Source organism: Hibiscus syriacus, unplaced genomic scaffold (assembly GCF_006381635.1).
Source record: "Hibiscus syriacus cultivar Baekdansim isolate YM2019G1 unplaced genomic scaffold, ASM638163v2 tig00111028_pilon, whole genome shotgun sequence".
Classification (NCBI taxonomy): Eukaryota; Viridiplantae; Streptophyta; class Magnoliopsida; order Malvales; family Malvaceae; genus Hibiscus; species Hibiscus syriacus.
Genome location: NW_024062961.1, coordinates 132,500 through 150,819, shown reverse-complemented (window position 1 = coordinate 150,819; position 18,320 = coordinate 132,500). Strand labels below are relative to the sequence as shown.

Sequence of the window (18,320 nt, the reverse complement as noted above, 5' to 3'; positions counted from 1 at the left end):
GTATTTATTTACGACAATGATTATAAATATTATAATATGTTTTTAGTTTACGTCAATGATTTTAAATACTTGTTTTAGTTTTAGATAATTTAACTGTCTAATAAGACTAACAACTTTTATTATAAGAGAAAAAAAGGACCAACAAGCAGCTGCCTTGTCATGGACCCCACGACCCTGGTTTCGATACGTCAGCATCTCAGCTAAAATATCATCTCCCGTAGTGTGGGACCCACCATCACGTGCCACGTCCTCCTTTTGGATTATTAATTTATCCCCTCGTTTTATTACTTCACGAAACGACAGAAGAAAGTGAGGAAATTAAAAAAAAAGGATCACCAATATAGATTTACGAAACTGCCCTCAACCGATATAAATTTTTCCCTATAAATGGAGTTGCTCCCCCTTCTATTTTTGCATTCCTATATCCGAGCTCTCATTTTGCTAGCTTTTATTTATCTTTCGTTACTTCCGAAAAAAATCGTCGTTTTTTTTTGTTTAATTTTTTTGGGAGAGGAAATGCTGGGAGTATTTAGCAGCGCGATAGTTTCTCCACCGGATGAGTTGGTGGCGGCCGTTTGCCGTACTCCGTCCCCTAAGATATCGGCGGCATCTCTGGTGAAACGGTTCCTGGAGACGAACTCCTCCGGTGTGTCTATGCAGATCGGAGATCATGCTCAATTCGCTTATTCACACCATAACGAGTCCCCTTTTCAGCCCAGGTAAAAATAATAGTTACATGTTATTGGCCGTGATGGATCTCATTCGTTGATGTAAAAAGTAAAATTTAATAGAAATTTTTAGAATTTCAAACTTTAATTTAATCAGTATTTAATCGGAAATTTAATGATTTTTGGCTCATGATTGTTTCAATGATAAATCATAAAAAGGACTGAAAAAGGTGAGACGCGAAGAAATAAATAACGTGACCTTTTTTTCCCTTTTATTTATATTTTTGGAAAGAAATAAATAACCAAATCAAAGGTTCGAATCTCGCGTTAGATTGAAAATTTATTTATTTTTATCTTAAAATAAATAGTCTGAAAACTTAATTAGTGCTTCTTGTTGAAGTGATATTTAAAAATCTAATATTTAATCTGTCGCATTTTCTTAAAATTTTAGAATCAACAAATTAAATTTTATATTTTTAATAATATTATGTTTTTTTATACAGTTGGAAAATAATTTATATAAACTAATTAATTTTTTTGAAGATTATTTTAATTTTTTAAAAAAGAAATGGCTACGAGTTATATTTAATTATTTTAATAAAAATATGTTATACTAAAATTTTAATTATTTTATTTAAAATACATGAAAAGACAAATTATTAAATAAAATTTATTATTATTAGAATTTTTTTTGATTGAATAAATAATTAATTATCTTCAATATTTTTATTTTTTTATTTGATCTTATGAGTTATCACTAACTTTTGATAAAGTAAACCTCAATTTTTTAGTTGGGCTATTCTTTTATAACGCAACTTTTGAGGTCAGTCCATTTCTGTGAATAAAGCTACCATAATATATAGATTGGACCCATGTTTGTCTCCATGCCCACCATTGAGTTTTGTCCTTGTAATTTTCCACATCACTATCCTATTTATTATATTTTTATTTTATATTTTTAAATTATAATCATATTTGATGCATCATTTTTTATGCTTTTATTTCGATCATAATTAAGTTTTTTGGTTTTCCATTTTATTTATTCAGAATTTACTTTAGGTGACTCCTAGTCATTTAAAATCGAGAACCCATTGAGACGGTAATAAAAATGAGTGTTGTTTTCTTAGATTTTTTAAATCCGAATAGCTATGTTTACATGGAGCATATCGTAATGACTAAGAAATATTTTAAATAAATATTATCTTATAATCAATTATAAATTATTAAAAAAAATCAAATTCCATGGGATATTGGATTTTAGTATATTCAATGTTTCTATCTATCTATATATTGCACTTTGATATTTTATATTATTGGGATTTGTAATTGTTGTAATGTTAATGTCAAAACAAATATAAATAATAAAATCATGTGGCATCACATAAATATAAAATATATTGTTGTTGATGATGACGTTGATATGAAGTTGAATGATTGGTAATTATTGGGTATTGATAAATGGCAGATCATTTGCTGTGAAAGATTAAATCTTCTGCATGTTTGAGGGGACCCTTGATAACTTGGGGAGTTTAAAGCAGCAATATGGGCTTGCAAAGTCAGCAAATGAGGTGATATTGGTTATTGAAGCTTACAAGGCTCTTAGGGACAGAGCACCTTACCCTCCAAATCATGTGGTTGGCCATCTCATTGGGAGCTTTGCTTTCATTGTCTTTGACAAGTCCACCTCCACTTTGTTTGTGGCTTCTGTAAGTCCATTTCTCTTATATATCTCTCCGATATTTGTCTCTAACAAGCGTATCCCAGCACACAGGTTCGGATACAAAATTTTATACTAGGGCGAACTTATAAAATTTTCGAGGACGAAAAAAATATATCAATAAAATATACACAGAAAACACCTAAATTAAATAATAGATTGAAATTTTCAGGAAACGATCTCATCCACCAGCTTTCCACTCAGTCCATCCCTACCAACACATAAATATGAAAAAATCTCCAAATATATAGAAAAAGTTCAGAAAAATCTGTTCATACCTGTAATATAAGTCTCACCTACTCAATCTTAAATAAGACCGAGTAACACAAGTCTCACCTACTTGATCTTAAATATTTTGGTTGGAGTGTAACAACAAATGAGGTGGTATGATAATGACAGGATCAATTTGGTAAGGTTCCTCTCTATTGGGGAATCACTGCTGATGGATATGTGGCCTTTGCTGATAATGCTGAATTGCTTAAAGGTGCCTGTGGGAAATCTCTTGCTTCTTTCCCTCAAGGTGGATTCCTCTAAAACACTTTGCACCTTTATTATTATTATTATTATCCAGTTGATTTGTTAACTTCAACTGACAATATTCATATTCATCTCTACAGGCTGTTTCTACTCCACAGCAGTTGGGGAAATAAGAAGCTATGAGAATCCCAAGAACAAGATAACTGCAGTTCCTGCTGAAGAAGAAGAAATATGGGGTGCTACATTTAAGGTAACATTATTTTTACTTTGTTTCTTTAATGAATTGGAGTCAGTAACATATAAATCCTGTATCTATTTGTTGATGAAGAATGGTTGTTGTTTGTGGTCCCATTGTCCATTTCAACCAGGCTGTAAAGAATGACTTAAACCACATTATCTTTCATCTATCATTATTAGGGATGGACAAAATTTCAAATTATAATATATTTTATATTCTTTCTTTGTATTTTTTATTGAAAATATGTTTTCACTCCTCTAGAATTTTTAAAGTTCTCGGTTTTCACTCCCCTAAAATTTTAGAAGTTCGCCCCCTAGCATAAAATCTCTTGCCTGTCCCTGATCATTATTGCTTATGTTTGGTGATGTTGGATTTCAGGTGGAGGAGCCAGCAGTTGTTGCTGCCACAGATTAGCTCTTTCTCCCTACTTGGTATCTAAAGAAATATATGGATCCATGGGAATTTATGTTGAAGCAAATGGATTAGTCTCCATGTGAATACCAAGAATGTGAGTATTTGTAGAATGAAAAAAAGGGGGAGGTTGACTGTTTGTTGATGAGAAATGGATCAGTCTTAATGTTGTACTTAAAACTAGCTTTTTTTCTAGTTTCGTTCTTTATACATTTTGTCAACTTCAACTTTTAGTTTAGTAAAAGCTTGTTTGAGCTTCCCAAATTTGGCACATGCTTTCATCATTTATGACTTGATTGTTTCTGGAATTTAGTTTTATCAGTCCATGTATCTTCACCATTCTGATACACCGGAGTATTATGCTGGTTTTGCATCAGTTAACGGAGATTGAGACAGATTGTGGAGTCGTTCGTCGCGTATTACGGTCCTTGCTAAACGGTCGGTTTTTCCGATGGCATGTGTCGATGGGACATCCGAAATCATGGTCGAACATTTACTTGTGCTCGTCATAAATCAAACATGGTAAGAGTAATTAGCTTTATATATGCAACCCAAATAGGCTGTTATGCTCCAAAACTATTACTATTATGTCCATAAATCATAGCATATACAACTCCTTATTCCCTTTCCAAAGTCCCAAGTCTTCGAATTTATGTGAGTATTAGCTTTGAACCTACATCCAATATATTTAATCTAGAATATCATCTCCAAGATTAGTAATCTTTTGTCTAAAATCATAGTAAACATTGAATGTTTCACTTGTGACGTCCTAAATTCGTTCAATCTTGTTTTTAGGATTTAATTCAATGATTCGAGCGTTGCAAATTCGACTTTCATACCATCAAATGTAACATCTTAAACTCAATCAAGATGATATCATCCAAATTTAAAACGAACACATTAACCATCAAAATGACCGAAACATTATCAACTTACATACATATGCTTATACTTTTTCAACATTCATCGATCAATAATCAACCAAGGTAGCAAAAGCTTGCTTATTTCAAGTCAAACATGCATTAAAGCAATTAAAATAAAATATTATACATGTAAGGAAAGGCATTTAATTTTTTTTCATCTATATTCGAAACACTTGGAAACCCCATTTTAATTTCTACAAATTAATTTATAATTAATTAAAATAGTTGTGTTGAAAATATCAACAAGAACGAAGTTGAAAATTTAAGTGTTTTCAAATATAGGTAAAATCATCATTTTACACTTAACATTCGTAAAATATTTAAAAATATCATTTTAAGACCATTAATTAGCTAGTACATATTTAAAATCTCAGTGCAACATTTTTAAGCACAAATGGAGTTAATATATTAAGGGAAATTCAAAAAATCCTTTTAGGGACTAAAGTGAACATTTAAAACATTTTTTAAAAAATTTATTTTGAAACTTAGAGTTTTTTATTTATTAATTATATTAAGGTCTTTAGAAATATACTAGTGAGATTTTAGATTTATTTTAGTTAAAATTAATCTTCAATTGTATTTTCAAAATCTATGGACTAATTTATAAAAATATCAATTATATAAGTACATTAAGTTAAAAACTAACTCTTGGAACTTAAAATAACAATTTCAAATATTTTTCTATCCAGAGATCGATCCTTTTAATCGAGGGTTGATCTTTTTTATTCTGGAGTGTCACCAAAATTAAACCCGAACATTAAACCTAAAGGATTGATCTTTCTTAAAAAGGGATAGATTATTTTTCGAAACGAAACTGTTTCTTTTCTGAAAAATTACAGAAAAACGAATTGAATGTTCATTTTTTTTTATCTTAAACACGCCAATGATCGATCCTAATGTTAATGAACATATTTCAAAAATATTATATACATCAAAATCATGTTTGAGCATACCAAGTGGATCAAAAATCAAATTATACAATTTAAATTATTTTTTTAACTCAACTAGTCACATTTGACATTTTAAGTCTTTTTACCATTCAAGTAAGCGTAACATACTTTGTTTATCCTATGTAACTTGTTCAAATAAATAAGCTCCTTTTAAATTAATATCTAACAAAATTTCCATACTCGAAATATGCATAAACACCAACATCACCATGCATACACATCAATCTTGCAAACCAAGAATTATATATGGACTTAAAGGCCCATATGACGTCCACTTAGCCATATAACATACAAGGTAGGTTTATGTGAATATACTTCATGTCGTGCACATATTTCAACCAGATGCAATAATAATTATGTACATCTTACTTATTCTTTTGAGTTTATATTAGATTTTATCATATTTATGTGCATCAAAACAATAGATTCATGTTTACCTGCTGAAAATTCAAAATTATGTACATATTACTTACTCTTTTGAAAGCGAATTAACCGAAATATAGTTATAATCCAATTCAAAATTCATTAAACAAGAACGTCTCAACCAATTCTTTTACTAGCTGAAAATAGAGTTAGAATTGTTGAAATCCTTCCAAACTCAAATATATTATTTAGATTTGATTTAGAACCTATTAAATGATATTTACAATCATTCTCAACCTTTGGATCAACAAATAAAAGTAAAAATATTATTTTTCAAAAAATTATTCACAAATTATCATTATGAACACCATTGATCTTTATGGTTTCTTAAATATATATTTTTATTAAAAAAATTGTTTAATGAATAAATAATTTTTAATAAATTCTTTTACTAATTTCAGAAAATTTCAAATCACTGTCTAACCGATTGGAACTGTGAACAACCGGTAGTTGAGTTCAACAGCGACAGCTACAATCTTCCCAACTCTTCGACTCTTCTTTTCCCTCTCTTATAAACTCTTTCTTATTCCCATGGCCACCAATTCATGACGCTCAAATCAACAATGGCATTTTCAAAGCTCTCCCTTTTCTTCGCATTGCTCCTCCTTTCCTTTCTCTTCCTCAACTCCCTCGTCTCCTGTGACACTGGTAACCTTTCCTTCCTCTTTTTCATCTCTGGTTCTAGGGTTTTTTTTTCTTTGTTGTTCGAGCTTTGAACTCTTGGATTTATCTGAAATCTGTGTGATTTTTTTAATTGGTTTTTGGTTTTTATTTTTCTTGTTTATATGATTATTGAATGATGACGTTTCTGCGTTTCTTAGACTTGATGCATCCATACATACGAACCCATTTTAGGAGAATTCAAATGGATCCATCTAGTTGAATTTTCAAAATCTGATTTTGCCGATTATTAACTTTCAATGTAATTGAAAATGGTGGTCCCTTGTAGTTTTGAAGGGTCTTTGAAGTTTTAACTTGTAGATCCTTTTACTTGCGGATAGTATATTTGATCAACGTTTAATTCCTTATGTCTTCTTGTTGATAAAGTTTATGGCAATCTGATCTCCAGTGGATCCGGCCATGCTAAAATTACATGTATAATCACTATTTGGCATCTTTGGTTTGTTGAGAAGATCATGCATAACTATATTGGTACTTGAACTACCCAGGTCCGCAGGACTAACTCGGGATGAATTTATAAAGTTTTAGGGGGCGAAAACATATTATCAATAGGAAATATAAAGAAAATACCTAAATTCTATGAATATAATCAATACATAATATCAAAGTAATTAGTTAACGAACCCATTAAGTTATCTCAATGGTAAAAATGAGTATTATTCTCTTTAGAGTTCCCAAATTCGAATAGCTACTATCTTGTAATCACCCCAGATTAATAGAAAAAAAGGTAACTACTTAACACCAGTAGAGTTTAATTTAAAATCTGCTTTTCAAATTTTCAGGCTAGAATATGGGTTGTATTGGTAAAGAAGTGTTCTTTCTCTGATATCCTAAGTTTACTGGTGAGGTGTATGGATTAATTGGTTCTACTTTTGAGTAACTTCATGAATAGCAGTACTGTATCTTTCTTACATTTAGTTCAGTAATTCAGCTACATAGTATGGATAATGAACTTATTTCTCCGGAAATTTTCTGCCATGTAGTTATGATTTTCTTTTTATTTCAAGATAGGAAGAAACTGATCTTCCTTGCATTATGATTCATACCCGAAATAAGATATTTATTTGTTAAATCGAAATCGAAATGTGCATTCAAACAATATGTGTTCACTGGATTTCATATTGACATCCACAGATGAGGAGGCTAATCTTCTTAAAGGCATAAACAATTACCGGGCTTCATTGAACTTGACAACTCTGAAGAAAAACGACAATGCTGAGTGCCTTGCCGATGAACTAGCAGATCAATTCAAGAACCAACCTTGCACAAACTCCACCGGTGCCAACACCGTTCCCGGTACCGAACCACAGTTCGCCAACTACCCTAACCTGTTGGCCAAATGCCATTTGAATGTCTCCAACACAAGGGACGGAGCAGTAATGCCTGCTTGTGTTCCTAACCTGGTTCCAAATATTGTGCTCACCAACTTTACACAATCTCTGTACTCTTCAAACCTCAATGACACCAAGTATACGGGAGTCGGGATCGGGTTCCGACAGAGACTGGATAGTTGTTGTCCTCACAACAGGCACACCCGAAGGAAGCTATTCGCCAGCTACAGGTGCTGCTAGTTTGGTTTGCGACACCAGTCTAATTCATCTGGTCTTACTCCTCCTGGTGGCTGCTTTTTACTTGTTATAAGCACTGATTTCTGGTTTACGGCACTTTTAATTCATTTGCAGAGGTTAAGAAAAAGACCATACTCCATTGTTTTAAAAGATAGAAAAACTATGAATCACCCCACACATACGCACTTACTTTAGATGAATGAAATCAGTCCTTTTGTAGTTTGATGTTGTCATTCTGCTGCCATTTTAGAAAGGATTTGATTACACTTCATCATAATATTCTTGTACAACTCACTTTTTCCTTGCTTCTTGTTGCCATTGTCATCTGGTTGTCTTGTTATTCTACTTGTGGAAATCAAAGACTTCTTCACACAAATAAAGCTGAAAAAAATAGGCATAATACTTAAAAATATATTAACGATTGATTAAATAGTTATTTTTATCAAATATTATTTTTTAAGAATATTTTGGCTTCAATATTTTATTTTAGGGTTGGACTTTTATTCTTTTATTCTCTTTTTAGAGTATTTTAACCTCAACTTTTCACTTTAGAGTAAAAAATCGTTATTTTCAAGCGTTAATTGTTTGTTAACTAACAATTTTCATACACGGAACGGTCTTTTTGTCTCAAAATGAAACGTTAAGGGGCTAAAATGTTAAAAAAATATATATAGATCAAAGTGATTATTTTATCAAACGTTACGAGAAAATATAATGTAGGAAACACTAACAAGCAATGGAAACTATTTTATTCTACAATGAAATCTAGCCGTCAATTCTCAGCAGATTTGGTTGATTAGATTTTTTTGGGCAAGTAATAAATGGAGGAAAGCTCTAAGAATTAAGTTTAAACATCAAGAAAGTAAATAGTATAAAATCAAAGAGAAAATAAATAAAAGAAATTAAAAAAATATGTTAACGCTAATATTTGTTTGAGCTAGCCCAAATCAGGCCCAAAACCCACCTATTCATCTAGGCCAATAAATAACTAGCTTTGTCAAATTCTATCAACCCTGCGACTCGAACTCGAATCCAACTCGGTAACTTTCACTCGTTAGCTCCTCAAGCTAACATTAAGAACCTCTCTCCCCCTTGAACTCCTAAGTCAATGGTCAAACCCCAACAAAATCAACTCAAATTCACTCACTCACTTTATCCCTACAATTCACCAACTCTAATAAAAACCTCCATTCTCATATTTTTAAGGCATAATACTAAAATTAGTCCCCCACCATTTACCAAAATGATAATTTTGGCCTCTATCATTTTTTAGGAGTATTTTATCCTCTGACGTTTTATTTTGGGACAAAAAGTCCCCTCTATAGATAGAAATTGTTAGTTAATACACGATCAACACTTTAAAATTTAGACCCTTTTACCCTAAAATGAAACATTAAGGGCCAAAATGCTCTAAAAAAAGAATAAGGGTCAAAGTGACTATTTTATTAAATGTTAATGATCTTATTGTCCTAAAATAAACCATTAGGGGCGAAAATACACAAAAAATAAATATCAAAATAACCATTTAAATAAATGTTAAAGACTAATTTTTACATTATGTCTATTTTTAAACCTAGGTCTTTCATCAAAATTTGGGAGGAATAATAGTGAAAATCTAAGTAGAAAAATAAATAAAAAATAAATATTTTCTGTACATTTTATTTTAATAAAAAAATAAATTAATTAAATTAAAAATACTCAATTTAAGTTTATATACAAATCTTAAATTCAATTTCTCAACAATCCAAATATAAGATTTACTTCAATGATTTATTGCTTCCAAATTATATTAATTACCCAAGTTCGAATCCATTCATTTGAATTTTCCTTTCATTTTTTCTGTTATAATTATACTATCAAAACACACACACACACACACATATATATATATATATATATTAATGTGTGTTTTATAACACGAATGTTAAGATTAACTTAGTAGTTTAGGTTCATACACTCTTTCCCTTGGATCTAGGTTTGAGTCCTTCTAAACTCCTTCGTATTACCTTTTTTTTAATAATTTATTTTTTCTTCAACTAGATAATCACCGAAAGAAAAATGATTGAATATAATAAATAAAATTAAAATTAGGATATAAATAAAGATCAATTGTATGATTATTCTAATTTTATTAGTTGTCATAGTCAATACTCTCATTAACGACATATAATTTAATTGAAATTATTTAAATAGTTAAATGATAATGAGCATAATTTATATATAAAAATAATAATAATACTGATCTGAAACCAAAATGGGTGGAAACTGGAAAATTCATAAAAAGAGGAGAAGACCGTCTCTTTATCTTTCCCCAGCACATCTAACACCCGATGTGAATATAACGGTCGAAAACATTTTTTAATAAATAAAAAACCCATAATATTTGAAAGTTTAATCTTCCATCATTTTGCCCGTTTCTTTATTTTATTTTTTCAAAAAGAAAATAGAAAAGTTTTCCCTCTCCTTTCAAATTCTCCTCACTCTGTCGCTCTTTCACAAGCCCTAAAACATCCAAATCTTTGAGCAAACGGATCTGAGTCGGAGAAGAAAAATATTGTTTTACCCTAAATGCAGGACTTTGTTGGATCGGTTCGCCGATCTTTTGTCTTTAGGTCTTCGACGTCCGGCGAAGATGGCGGTGGAGGACTTGGATGCTTTGTTGAGAAGATCGGCGCCAGCATTCGCAGATCGCGGATCGGCTTGTTCGCTAAGCCACCTGCGCCTCCCGCTCTTCCTCCTGTTAAAAAGACGGATGCTTCGTCGATCCGGTGGCGGAAGGGCGAGTTGATTGGTTCTGGCGCCTTTGGTCGTGTTTACATGGGGATGAATCTTGACTCCGGCGAGTTATTAGCAGTTAAACAGGCGAGTTACTCTCAATTGAATACGTGACTTTTTTTTATTAAATTATATTATTTTGACTATGTTTTTTTTTGTTGATGAAGGTTTTGATTGCGGCAAATGCTTCGAAGGAGAAAATACAGGTAGAAAAGGATTTCTTTTATAAGTTCTTCTGAAAGTGTGTTTAACATTATAAATTGAATCAGACAACAATCGTTATTTTTTTTCTTTAATTGAATTGATTATGGGTAGGCTCAAATTAGAGAGCTCGAAGAAGAAGTGAAGCTACTAAAGAATCTATCACATCCAAACATAGTTGTAAGTGTGATTTCTGGAATTCTATTTAAAATTTGATGTGTTTAATTCACAAGCCATCATTTAGTATTTTATGTTTGTTAGAGATATTTGGGAACTGCAAGGGAGAACGATTCCTTGAATATTCTGTTGGAGTTTGTACCGGGTGGATCCATTTCATCTCTTTTGGGGAAGTTTGGATCTTTTCCTGAACCTGTAAGTTATTGTTTTTTATTTTAGAATATTTGGTGTATCCCCTTTTCCTCTAGTCGGTGGTGATCTAATTTTACTCACTAATTAGAATAGTTGCTGAAAAACAGGTTATAAGAATGTATACAAAACAACTTTTGTTGGGACTGGAATATCTTCACAAGAATAGAATCGTGCACAGAGACATTAAGGTACCTCATTTGTTTCTCATTGAAAATTGTTGCTTGTTTACACGTAGCTTTTTTTTTTGGTTGATGATGTGCTTTTATTCAGGGAGCAAACATTCTTGTGGATAACAAGGGGTGTATCAAACTTGCAGACTTTGGTGCATCAAAAAAGGTTGTCGAGTTGGTAAGAAAACTATTTTCCTTTCTTTTCCATCCATGCCTTAAATGGTATTCATTTGGAGTGATGGTTTTCTGCTTCTTCAGGCTACAATAAACGGCGCCAAATCAATGAAGGGAACTCCATATTGGATGGCTCCTGAAGTTATTCTTCAAACAGGACATAGCTTGTAAGAAATTCACGTAACTTCATTCTTATAAACGATAAAAACTATCAAATTTCTCTTGAGATTGGAGTAGGAAGGTTATATATAAAGTCATGATTCCTTTCTGTTGTGTTTATTGCACAAATTTTTCCTTCCTTTTTAGAACAAAAATTGTAAACAATAGAAACAAATTATAATAAATCATTACAAGAACCTTTTAGGAAATATACTTGTACAACAAATATTTGCTTGGATTGAACTAAAATATAATGCTTGTAGTCCTTGCTATCTGATATTGGGAGCTTATCTGCTTTGGTCTTATTTTTCTTAGCTCTGCTGATATATGGAGTGTCGGTTGTACTATAATTGAGATGGCTACTGGAAAGCCTCCATGGAGCCAACAATATCAGGAGGTGAGTATTTGAAGCTGTTAGAAAACCATCGTAAGAATGATATATAAAAATAATCCAATTATAGACTAGACTAGGCTTGGATTTCCCTTATTTTAAATGCTGATCTGGTGTTTCTTTCAGGTTGCTGCACTTTTCTATATTGGGACAACTAAATCTCATCCACCAATCCCCGAGCATCTCTCGTTTGAGGCTAAAGATTTCTTGTTAAAATGCCTACAAAAGTACATTCTTGATATCTATTTTTGTTGTGTCGTTAGAGTTTCATATTTTTTTTCCATCCATTCTCTGTTTCTTTAAAAGGTCAATGAAGTAATTGAATCATGCATAAATTGCAAGAACTTTCTTTTCCCTAATAATTTCAATTTGTTTCCAGAGAACCAGAACTGAGACCTAGTGCATCAGATTTGCTTCAGGTAATTTGAAATTATTGACCAGTTTTTGCCTGAATTCTTCATAAAATAGTCATATGCTGGTTGTAATGCATGCATTTAGCCGTGGATATGACTACATAAATAATACTTTGCTCAGTTATAATTTAATATCTTCATCAAAATAAATGCAGCACCCATTTGTGACTGGAAACTATGAGGAACATGCAGTTTGTAGCTCAATAACGGTAAGTCTGATTGCATTAAGCTTTATTATTTGATATTTCTTTTCTTTTGACCTTCCTTGATTAATCTATCAGGAATCTGAGAATCTGGAGATGGCATCTGGGGTTAACCTGAAGAGCTTGTACGTGTACAAATTTCATGAGCCGTGTTTATTTATTTTTTATATACAAGGGTTGAACTTAACGCTGGTAACAAATATTGATGTCACAGAATAAGTTCAGGGATCAGATCAACAAGCATAGGTTTAAAGGATGTTTGTGAAATGGGTAGTGTGAGTTGCACTACAGCATATCTTGTGAAATTATCAGAACCGGGAGCCTACTGGAGGGAAAACAGTTGTGACAATAGCATGTGTCGAATAGATGACAATGATGATCTTGAGTTTGGCACTTCAGTCAAGTTCAGCTCTGTTTTAGCATCTACTGATTTGAATAAAGTAATAAACTATTCCTGCGATTCCCCCATTCTTGTCAGATTTTTATAATTAGCTCGAACTAAATTGCTTAATTATTTATTTGCATCAGAGTTTTAATCCCATTTGCGAACCTACTGAAGACTGGCCGTGCAAATTTGACCAAAGTTCTGAGCTAAGCCAAAGTGGAGTGAACTTGTCCTTGGGGGAAACAATAGAAGCTGCTGGCACTCTTGGAATGTCTGCTAAGGAGAACGGCTTCACTTTTCTGTATGGACTGCCAGCAGCTGATGATGATGAAGAAGTTACTGAGATAAAAATTAGAGCCTTTCTGGATGAAAAAGTACTGTTTGCTTTACAAATACAATGATCTTTCTTTTATGGATGATTCTTAGGTTCATTTTTTTTATTTTGTTTCCCTTGAGGTCTTGTATGAGAGAAGCTAATTCTGTACTATCATTTGACCAGGCTCAGGAACTGAAGAAGATGCAATCTCCTCTGTACGAAGAGTTTCACAACACATTGAATGGTAGTCTTCCAACTTCTGTTGGAACTGCAAATGGTGAAAATATTTTGAGCTTACCTCCTAAAAGCAGGTCGCCTAAGCGGTTGCCTAGCAGAAGACTCTCGGCAGTTGCTGATGCTTCCAACATAGTTAGCCCTAAGGGTCGTAAGAATCCCTTGTCAAATACTGCTGGTCTTCGTGATCGGACTTTACAAGAAATTCAGCCACCCGTCAGGGAATGGAAAGGACTCAATGCCCAGCAGGAGACTATTAGTCCTAGGTTTGCTAATACTTTTTTGTGGTCTGCTTTAGCTTACATTTGCATGTAAAAACTTCATGTCCTATTCTCTAATCTTGCGAATGGCATTGCAGCATGAGCTTTTCCGAGAGACAAAGGAGGTGGAAGGAGGAGCTGGACCAAGAGCTTGAAAGGAAGCGAGGTATGTAATGCTTTTCATTTCATTTTCTCAATTTCCAGCCTGTTATGAGTGTGCTTTTTTTATGTTAGTCCTCTTCGGAATTCGGATACATAACAAGCAAAATTTCTGTTGCAGAGATGCTGCGGAAGACATCATCTCCAAAGGATAAGTTTCTATATGGACAAAGAGAACAATTTCGATCTGCATTTTCTGGCAAGTAAATGTATCTAACTTTACCAATGGGACTGTCAGTTATGTATTCTATTTTTGGTGAGTATATTCAACTTTTTTTAATAAAAAAATCATGTATTTAGATGATCTTTAGAGGGGTCATGCCCCTATATCCATGTCCATATGTTTTGGACATTTATTTTAAGAAAAATGAAGTCTAGAACAATGAAAAAAAAATATTAGATGGACTCGGCTCACCACGTCATCCGTGGTCTCAAACAATAAAATTCATCCATCTTATTTATTTTCTAAGGTGGAATCTTCACCACTTTCCTACATGTAAATAAGGAGTGGGTAGTAATTAGGAAGTTACTTTGAGAATTAGGACCATAAATGATGTGGTGAGACAGGTTAATCTAATTGTATTAATCGAAATTTATTTTATATTTTTGCTTAATTTGGTTAAAATTGAAATTTAAACACTCTTAAGCCTAAGTAATATATAAATAATATATTAAATATTTAAAAAATTTTGTTAATTCGGTTAACAAACAGATTTTGAATCAAATTAACCGATAATCGAAGTTTGAAAAAATCATTAATCATTAATCGACAGATTTTGAACCGAATTAACCAATAACCAAGTTTGAAAAAAATCATTAACCGTCAACCGACCAAACTTAAAATTAATTGACCGATTAATCGAAAAAAACTTCGGTTTGGTTGGTTAAATCGGTTTTGACCGAAGTTTGAACACCCCTAGACTTGTCATGTTCGCACGAAACATTGATCGTTTGTCAACTAACGATTTTCATCTAATTATGATACATTTTACTTCAAAATGAAACGTTGATTAAAATACTCTATAAAAAAATTATAGGAAGCAAAATGACTATGTATAAAAACATTAGGGAATAATTTTGTCATTATGCCAAAGAATAAATAGAAAGATCTCATCAGATGAAACTCATGAACTCGAATAAGGTTTTTAATTAGGTTGGATTTGAGATTAACATTCACATAAATCACATTTCTACATATACGTCGTCGTAAGATATGTGAGCATTTATTTGATGCGTTTAATAGTAAAGAAAATACCGATGATGTTGTTACCAATTAAACGATATCATTTGATTCATTGATAGTATATAGATTTACATATTTTGAGTGAATCAAATGAAAATATTATAAATTATCGAATTTAACTTGTGAACTACCAAAATAACTTTTATTCATCTTTTTATGTTATATAGATAATTATTCAGTGAATGTGGATCTAATGGTTGGTCACATGCCTCGCATGCAATTGTTTTATATGGAAATGTATAAATTATATTATCATATTTATTAAAAAAAGGAAAAAATTAAAAATATTAAAGTCTCGCGTGCGATTGTTTTATATGTAATTATTAATATGATCACTCAATGATCGTAAATCTAATGGTTTATGATTATTAAATTAGGATTTGTATACATACATGTGATTTTAATTATGCTTAGTGTGATAAGTCAATAAAAGGTAAATGTTAATAGAAAGAAAATATATTAATGGACATGAATTATGTATTCCATTGGTGCATGCCATATATGATATTACTTGGTTGATTAAGTAATAATCATATACGGAAATTAGAAATGAAATACATGAATTATCCCATTAATGCATTTCCTTTCATATCGACATATACCTTTTTATAGATTTATCAAACTAAACAAAATTAAAATCATATTTATTTATATAAGTTTCATGATGATAGATCATTGAATAATCATACTAACAATTCCGTTTTTTGTCAGATAATTTATGTCCACTGTTGTTAGATAATGATGGTTAAAGGATAGTTGTTATCTTTAGAATTTTTAAATTTGGGTATCAGAGATTATAAAAGTATTTGAATTTTTGTGTCAAATAGTTGAAAATATTTAAGACATATATTACATTGTAATTTCGTTCAATTAATTAAAAAATGAACTCGTCTTTAGTTGATAGGTGGTCGGTTATCATTGTTGGTATTTTTTGTTTTTCTTTATCTTCTTAGATCATATTTTTTTAATTTGCTTTGTTTTTTAGTTTTTAATAATTATATAGCTATGACACATTTTTCTCTACTTTTATTACACATTTTTGATCATGTAACCTTTATTTTCGTTTATCTTTTTTTTTTCTCAATGTTAGACTTGACATTGTCACGACTGATCAAAATTGCACTTATTTTTTATCATGTTAATTTTTTTGCTTTGGACTCACTAATAGTATTTAAATACGTGATTTGCGTTCATGAACAGTTTTCTCACATCGCTATGCGGTGGTCTCTCAGTAGCTTGATTCGCTTTCTTGGTTCATTTATCTATATAATTAGGTTTGTTCGTATATATCTTTTGTTTAAATATTTTTGGTTAAGTTTTTAAACTTTTTACTTGTATGGTCATTGTGTGATCTTAAGAGACCAATCTCTTAAGTTAATAATTATATGAAAATGTCATTGTTATATGTTTAGATTACGACTATGGCTATAAATTTTCTTTATGATTCTGAATACTTCCTCTTTTTAATAAATTTAGTGGCTTATATATGGGGGAAAATCTACACACACATATACATATATAGTGACAGATCCATATATATTTTTGAAGGTGGACACATATATATTAATAACAAAATTTTTTCGTATGAGGTGAACACAAATAAATTTTCATGGTAGACACCATCAACAAAATAAACATTTAATATAAAGAAATTTAGATTTCAGAGTGGACACGTGCCATCATAGATCGCACGTTCAATCGCCACCGCGTATATATTCTAATTATAATTATAATTAGAAATCGCAAACAATTTATATATAAAAAAACCCGAATAACTTAACGCTCGTATTTTATCACATTTTCACCTGCTGATGCTTGACAAAATTGCCTTTATAAATTATTTCTGAATAAATCCACAAAAACTCTTTCACTCAAATATTTTCGCCAAAGTATCATGGAGAAGAACCAGGTATATAATTTCTATTTTCCTATATTTTTATTTATCATAATTCCTTATTTATTCGATAAATATTGATATTGACTTTTTATTCTATAATATGTTGAAGTTTATATTTCTTTAAAGAATTTAAATTCAAATTATTCTAACTTTTTATTATTATATATATATATATATTTGGAATTATATTTTCTTTTTTAGTACGTAGATGTATACATGCTATTGTACTGGCATGTATACAGTTTTTTAAAAATCAAAATTGGTTTATATAAAAGAATCAAATAAACTAATTTGATTGATTTTTAAAAATATTTTAAAATATAATTTTATTTATTTTAAGTTTATTTCGTTAATTTAGAAATAATATTTTTTGTAATTTTATTTTTATAATATAAAACATAAAACTATTTTTATCTAGATCCACCGGATAAATTACTAAAATAATACTTAATAATATTTAATTATCAAAATAACATTATTTCTCAAAATGACATCTATTTCTGTTAGATAAGATAAGGTGTGTCTACGTGACAGTGTCTTTTGAAAGGTTAGTCCTTAAGAAAATACCTTTATTTACGTGACATGCCACATGAGTTATTTCTTTAATGTTGATGTCATCCAAGATCAAAATGAAAATAAATAAAAATATTAAGTAAAAATACATAAATCTTATAAAATGAAACAATTACAATTAGAAAAATTTCCTAAACATTAATTTTTTTTTCAAAAAAAAATTTTAAAATATATTTTATATTTTATATGTTTCTAGTAAATATTTAAAAAGCAAAATATAACAAATCTTTTAAAATTTTATAATTTTACAATTTTTAATAAATTTAAGTAAACTTTCTAGAAATATTATAAAAGATTCTTTAATGTTGATGTCATCCAAGATCAAAATGAAAATAAATAAAA

General features: G+C 30.7%; 1 protein-coding gene and 2 pseudogenes across 1 annotated transcript; all 3 read left to right on the top strand.

The window, feature by feature from the left end:
* Window positions 1-476: 476 nt before the first annotated feature.
* On the top strand, window positions 477-3,628 carry LOC120151173 (annotated as a pseudogene).
* A 2,687-nt stretch (window positions 3,629-6,315) lies between these two features.
* On the top strand, window positions 6,316-8,322 carry LOC120151174 (annotated as a pseudogene).
* A 2,134-nt stretch (window positions 8,323-10,456) lies between these two features.
* LOC120151175 (mitogen-activated protein kinase kinase kinase NPK1-like) lies at window positions 10,457-14,628 on the top strand. Its single transcript, XM_039163710.1, has 17 exons — window positions 10,457-10,918; window positions 10,999-11,037; window positions 11,147-11,212; window positions 11,294-11,404; window positions 11,509-11,589; window positions 11,672-11,749; window positions 11,830-11,912; window positions 12,220-12,301; window positions 12,422-12,522; window positions 12,675-12,714; window positions 12,864-12,917; window positions 12,990-13,036; window positions 13,126-13,351; window positions 13,440-13,670; window positions 13,796-14,112; window positions 14,205-14,272; window positions 14,387-14,628. The coding sequence occupies exons 1-17, from the start codon at window positions 10,625-10,627 to the stop codon at window positions 14,470-14,472; spliced, it is 2,004 nt and encodes a 667-aa protein (XP_039019641.1). The 5' UTR covers window positions 10,457-10,624; the 3' UTR covers window positions 14,473-14,628.
* Window positions 14,629-18,320: the final 3,692 nt, after the last annotated feature.

What these genes read in the sequence shown, in the direction of transcription:
- LOC120151175 (XM_039163710.1), top strand. Translation starts at nt 10,625, where the DNA reads ATGCAGGACTTTGTTGGATCGGTTCGCCGATCTTTTGTCTTTAGGTCT. An exon ending in CTTCGAAGGAGAAAATACAG is followed by an intron (nt 11,038 to 11,146) that starts GTAGAAAAGGAT and finishes GATTATGGGTAG; the next exon opens with GCTCAAATTAGAGAGCTCGA. An exon ending in TATCACATCCAAACATAGTT is followed by an intron (nt 11,213 to 11,293) that starts GTAAGTGTGATT and finishes TATGTTTGTTAG; the next exon opens with AGATATTTGGGAACTGCAAG.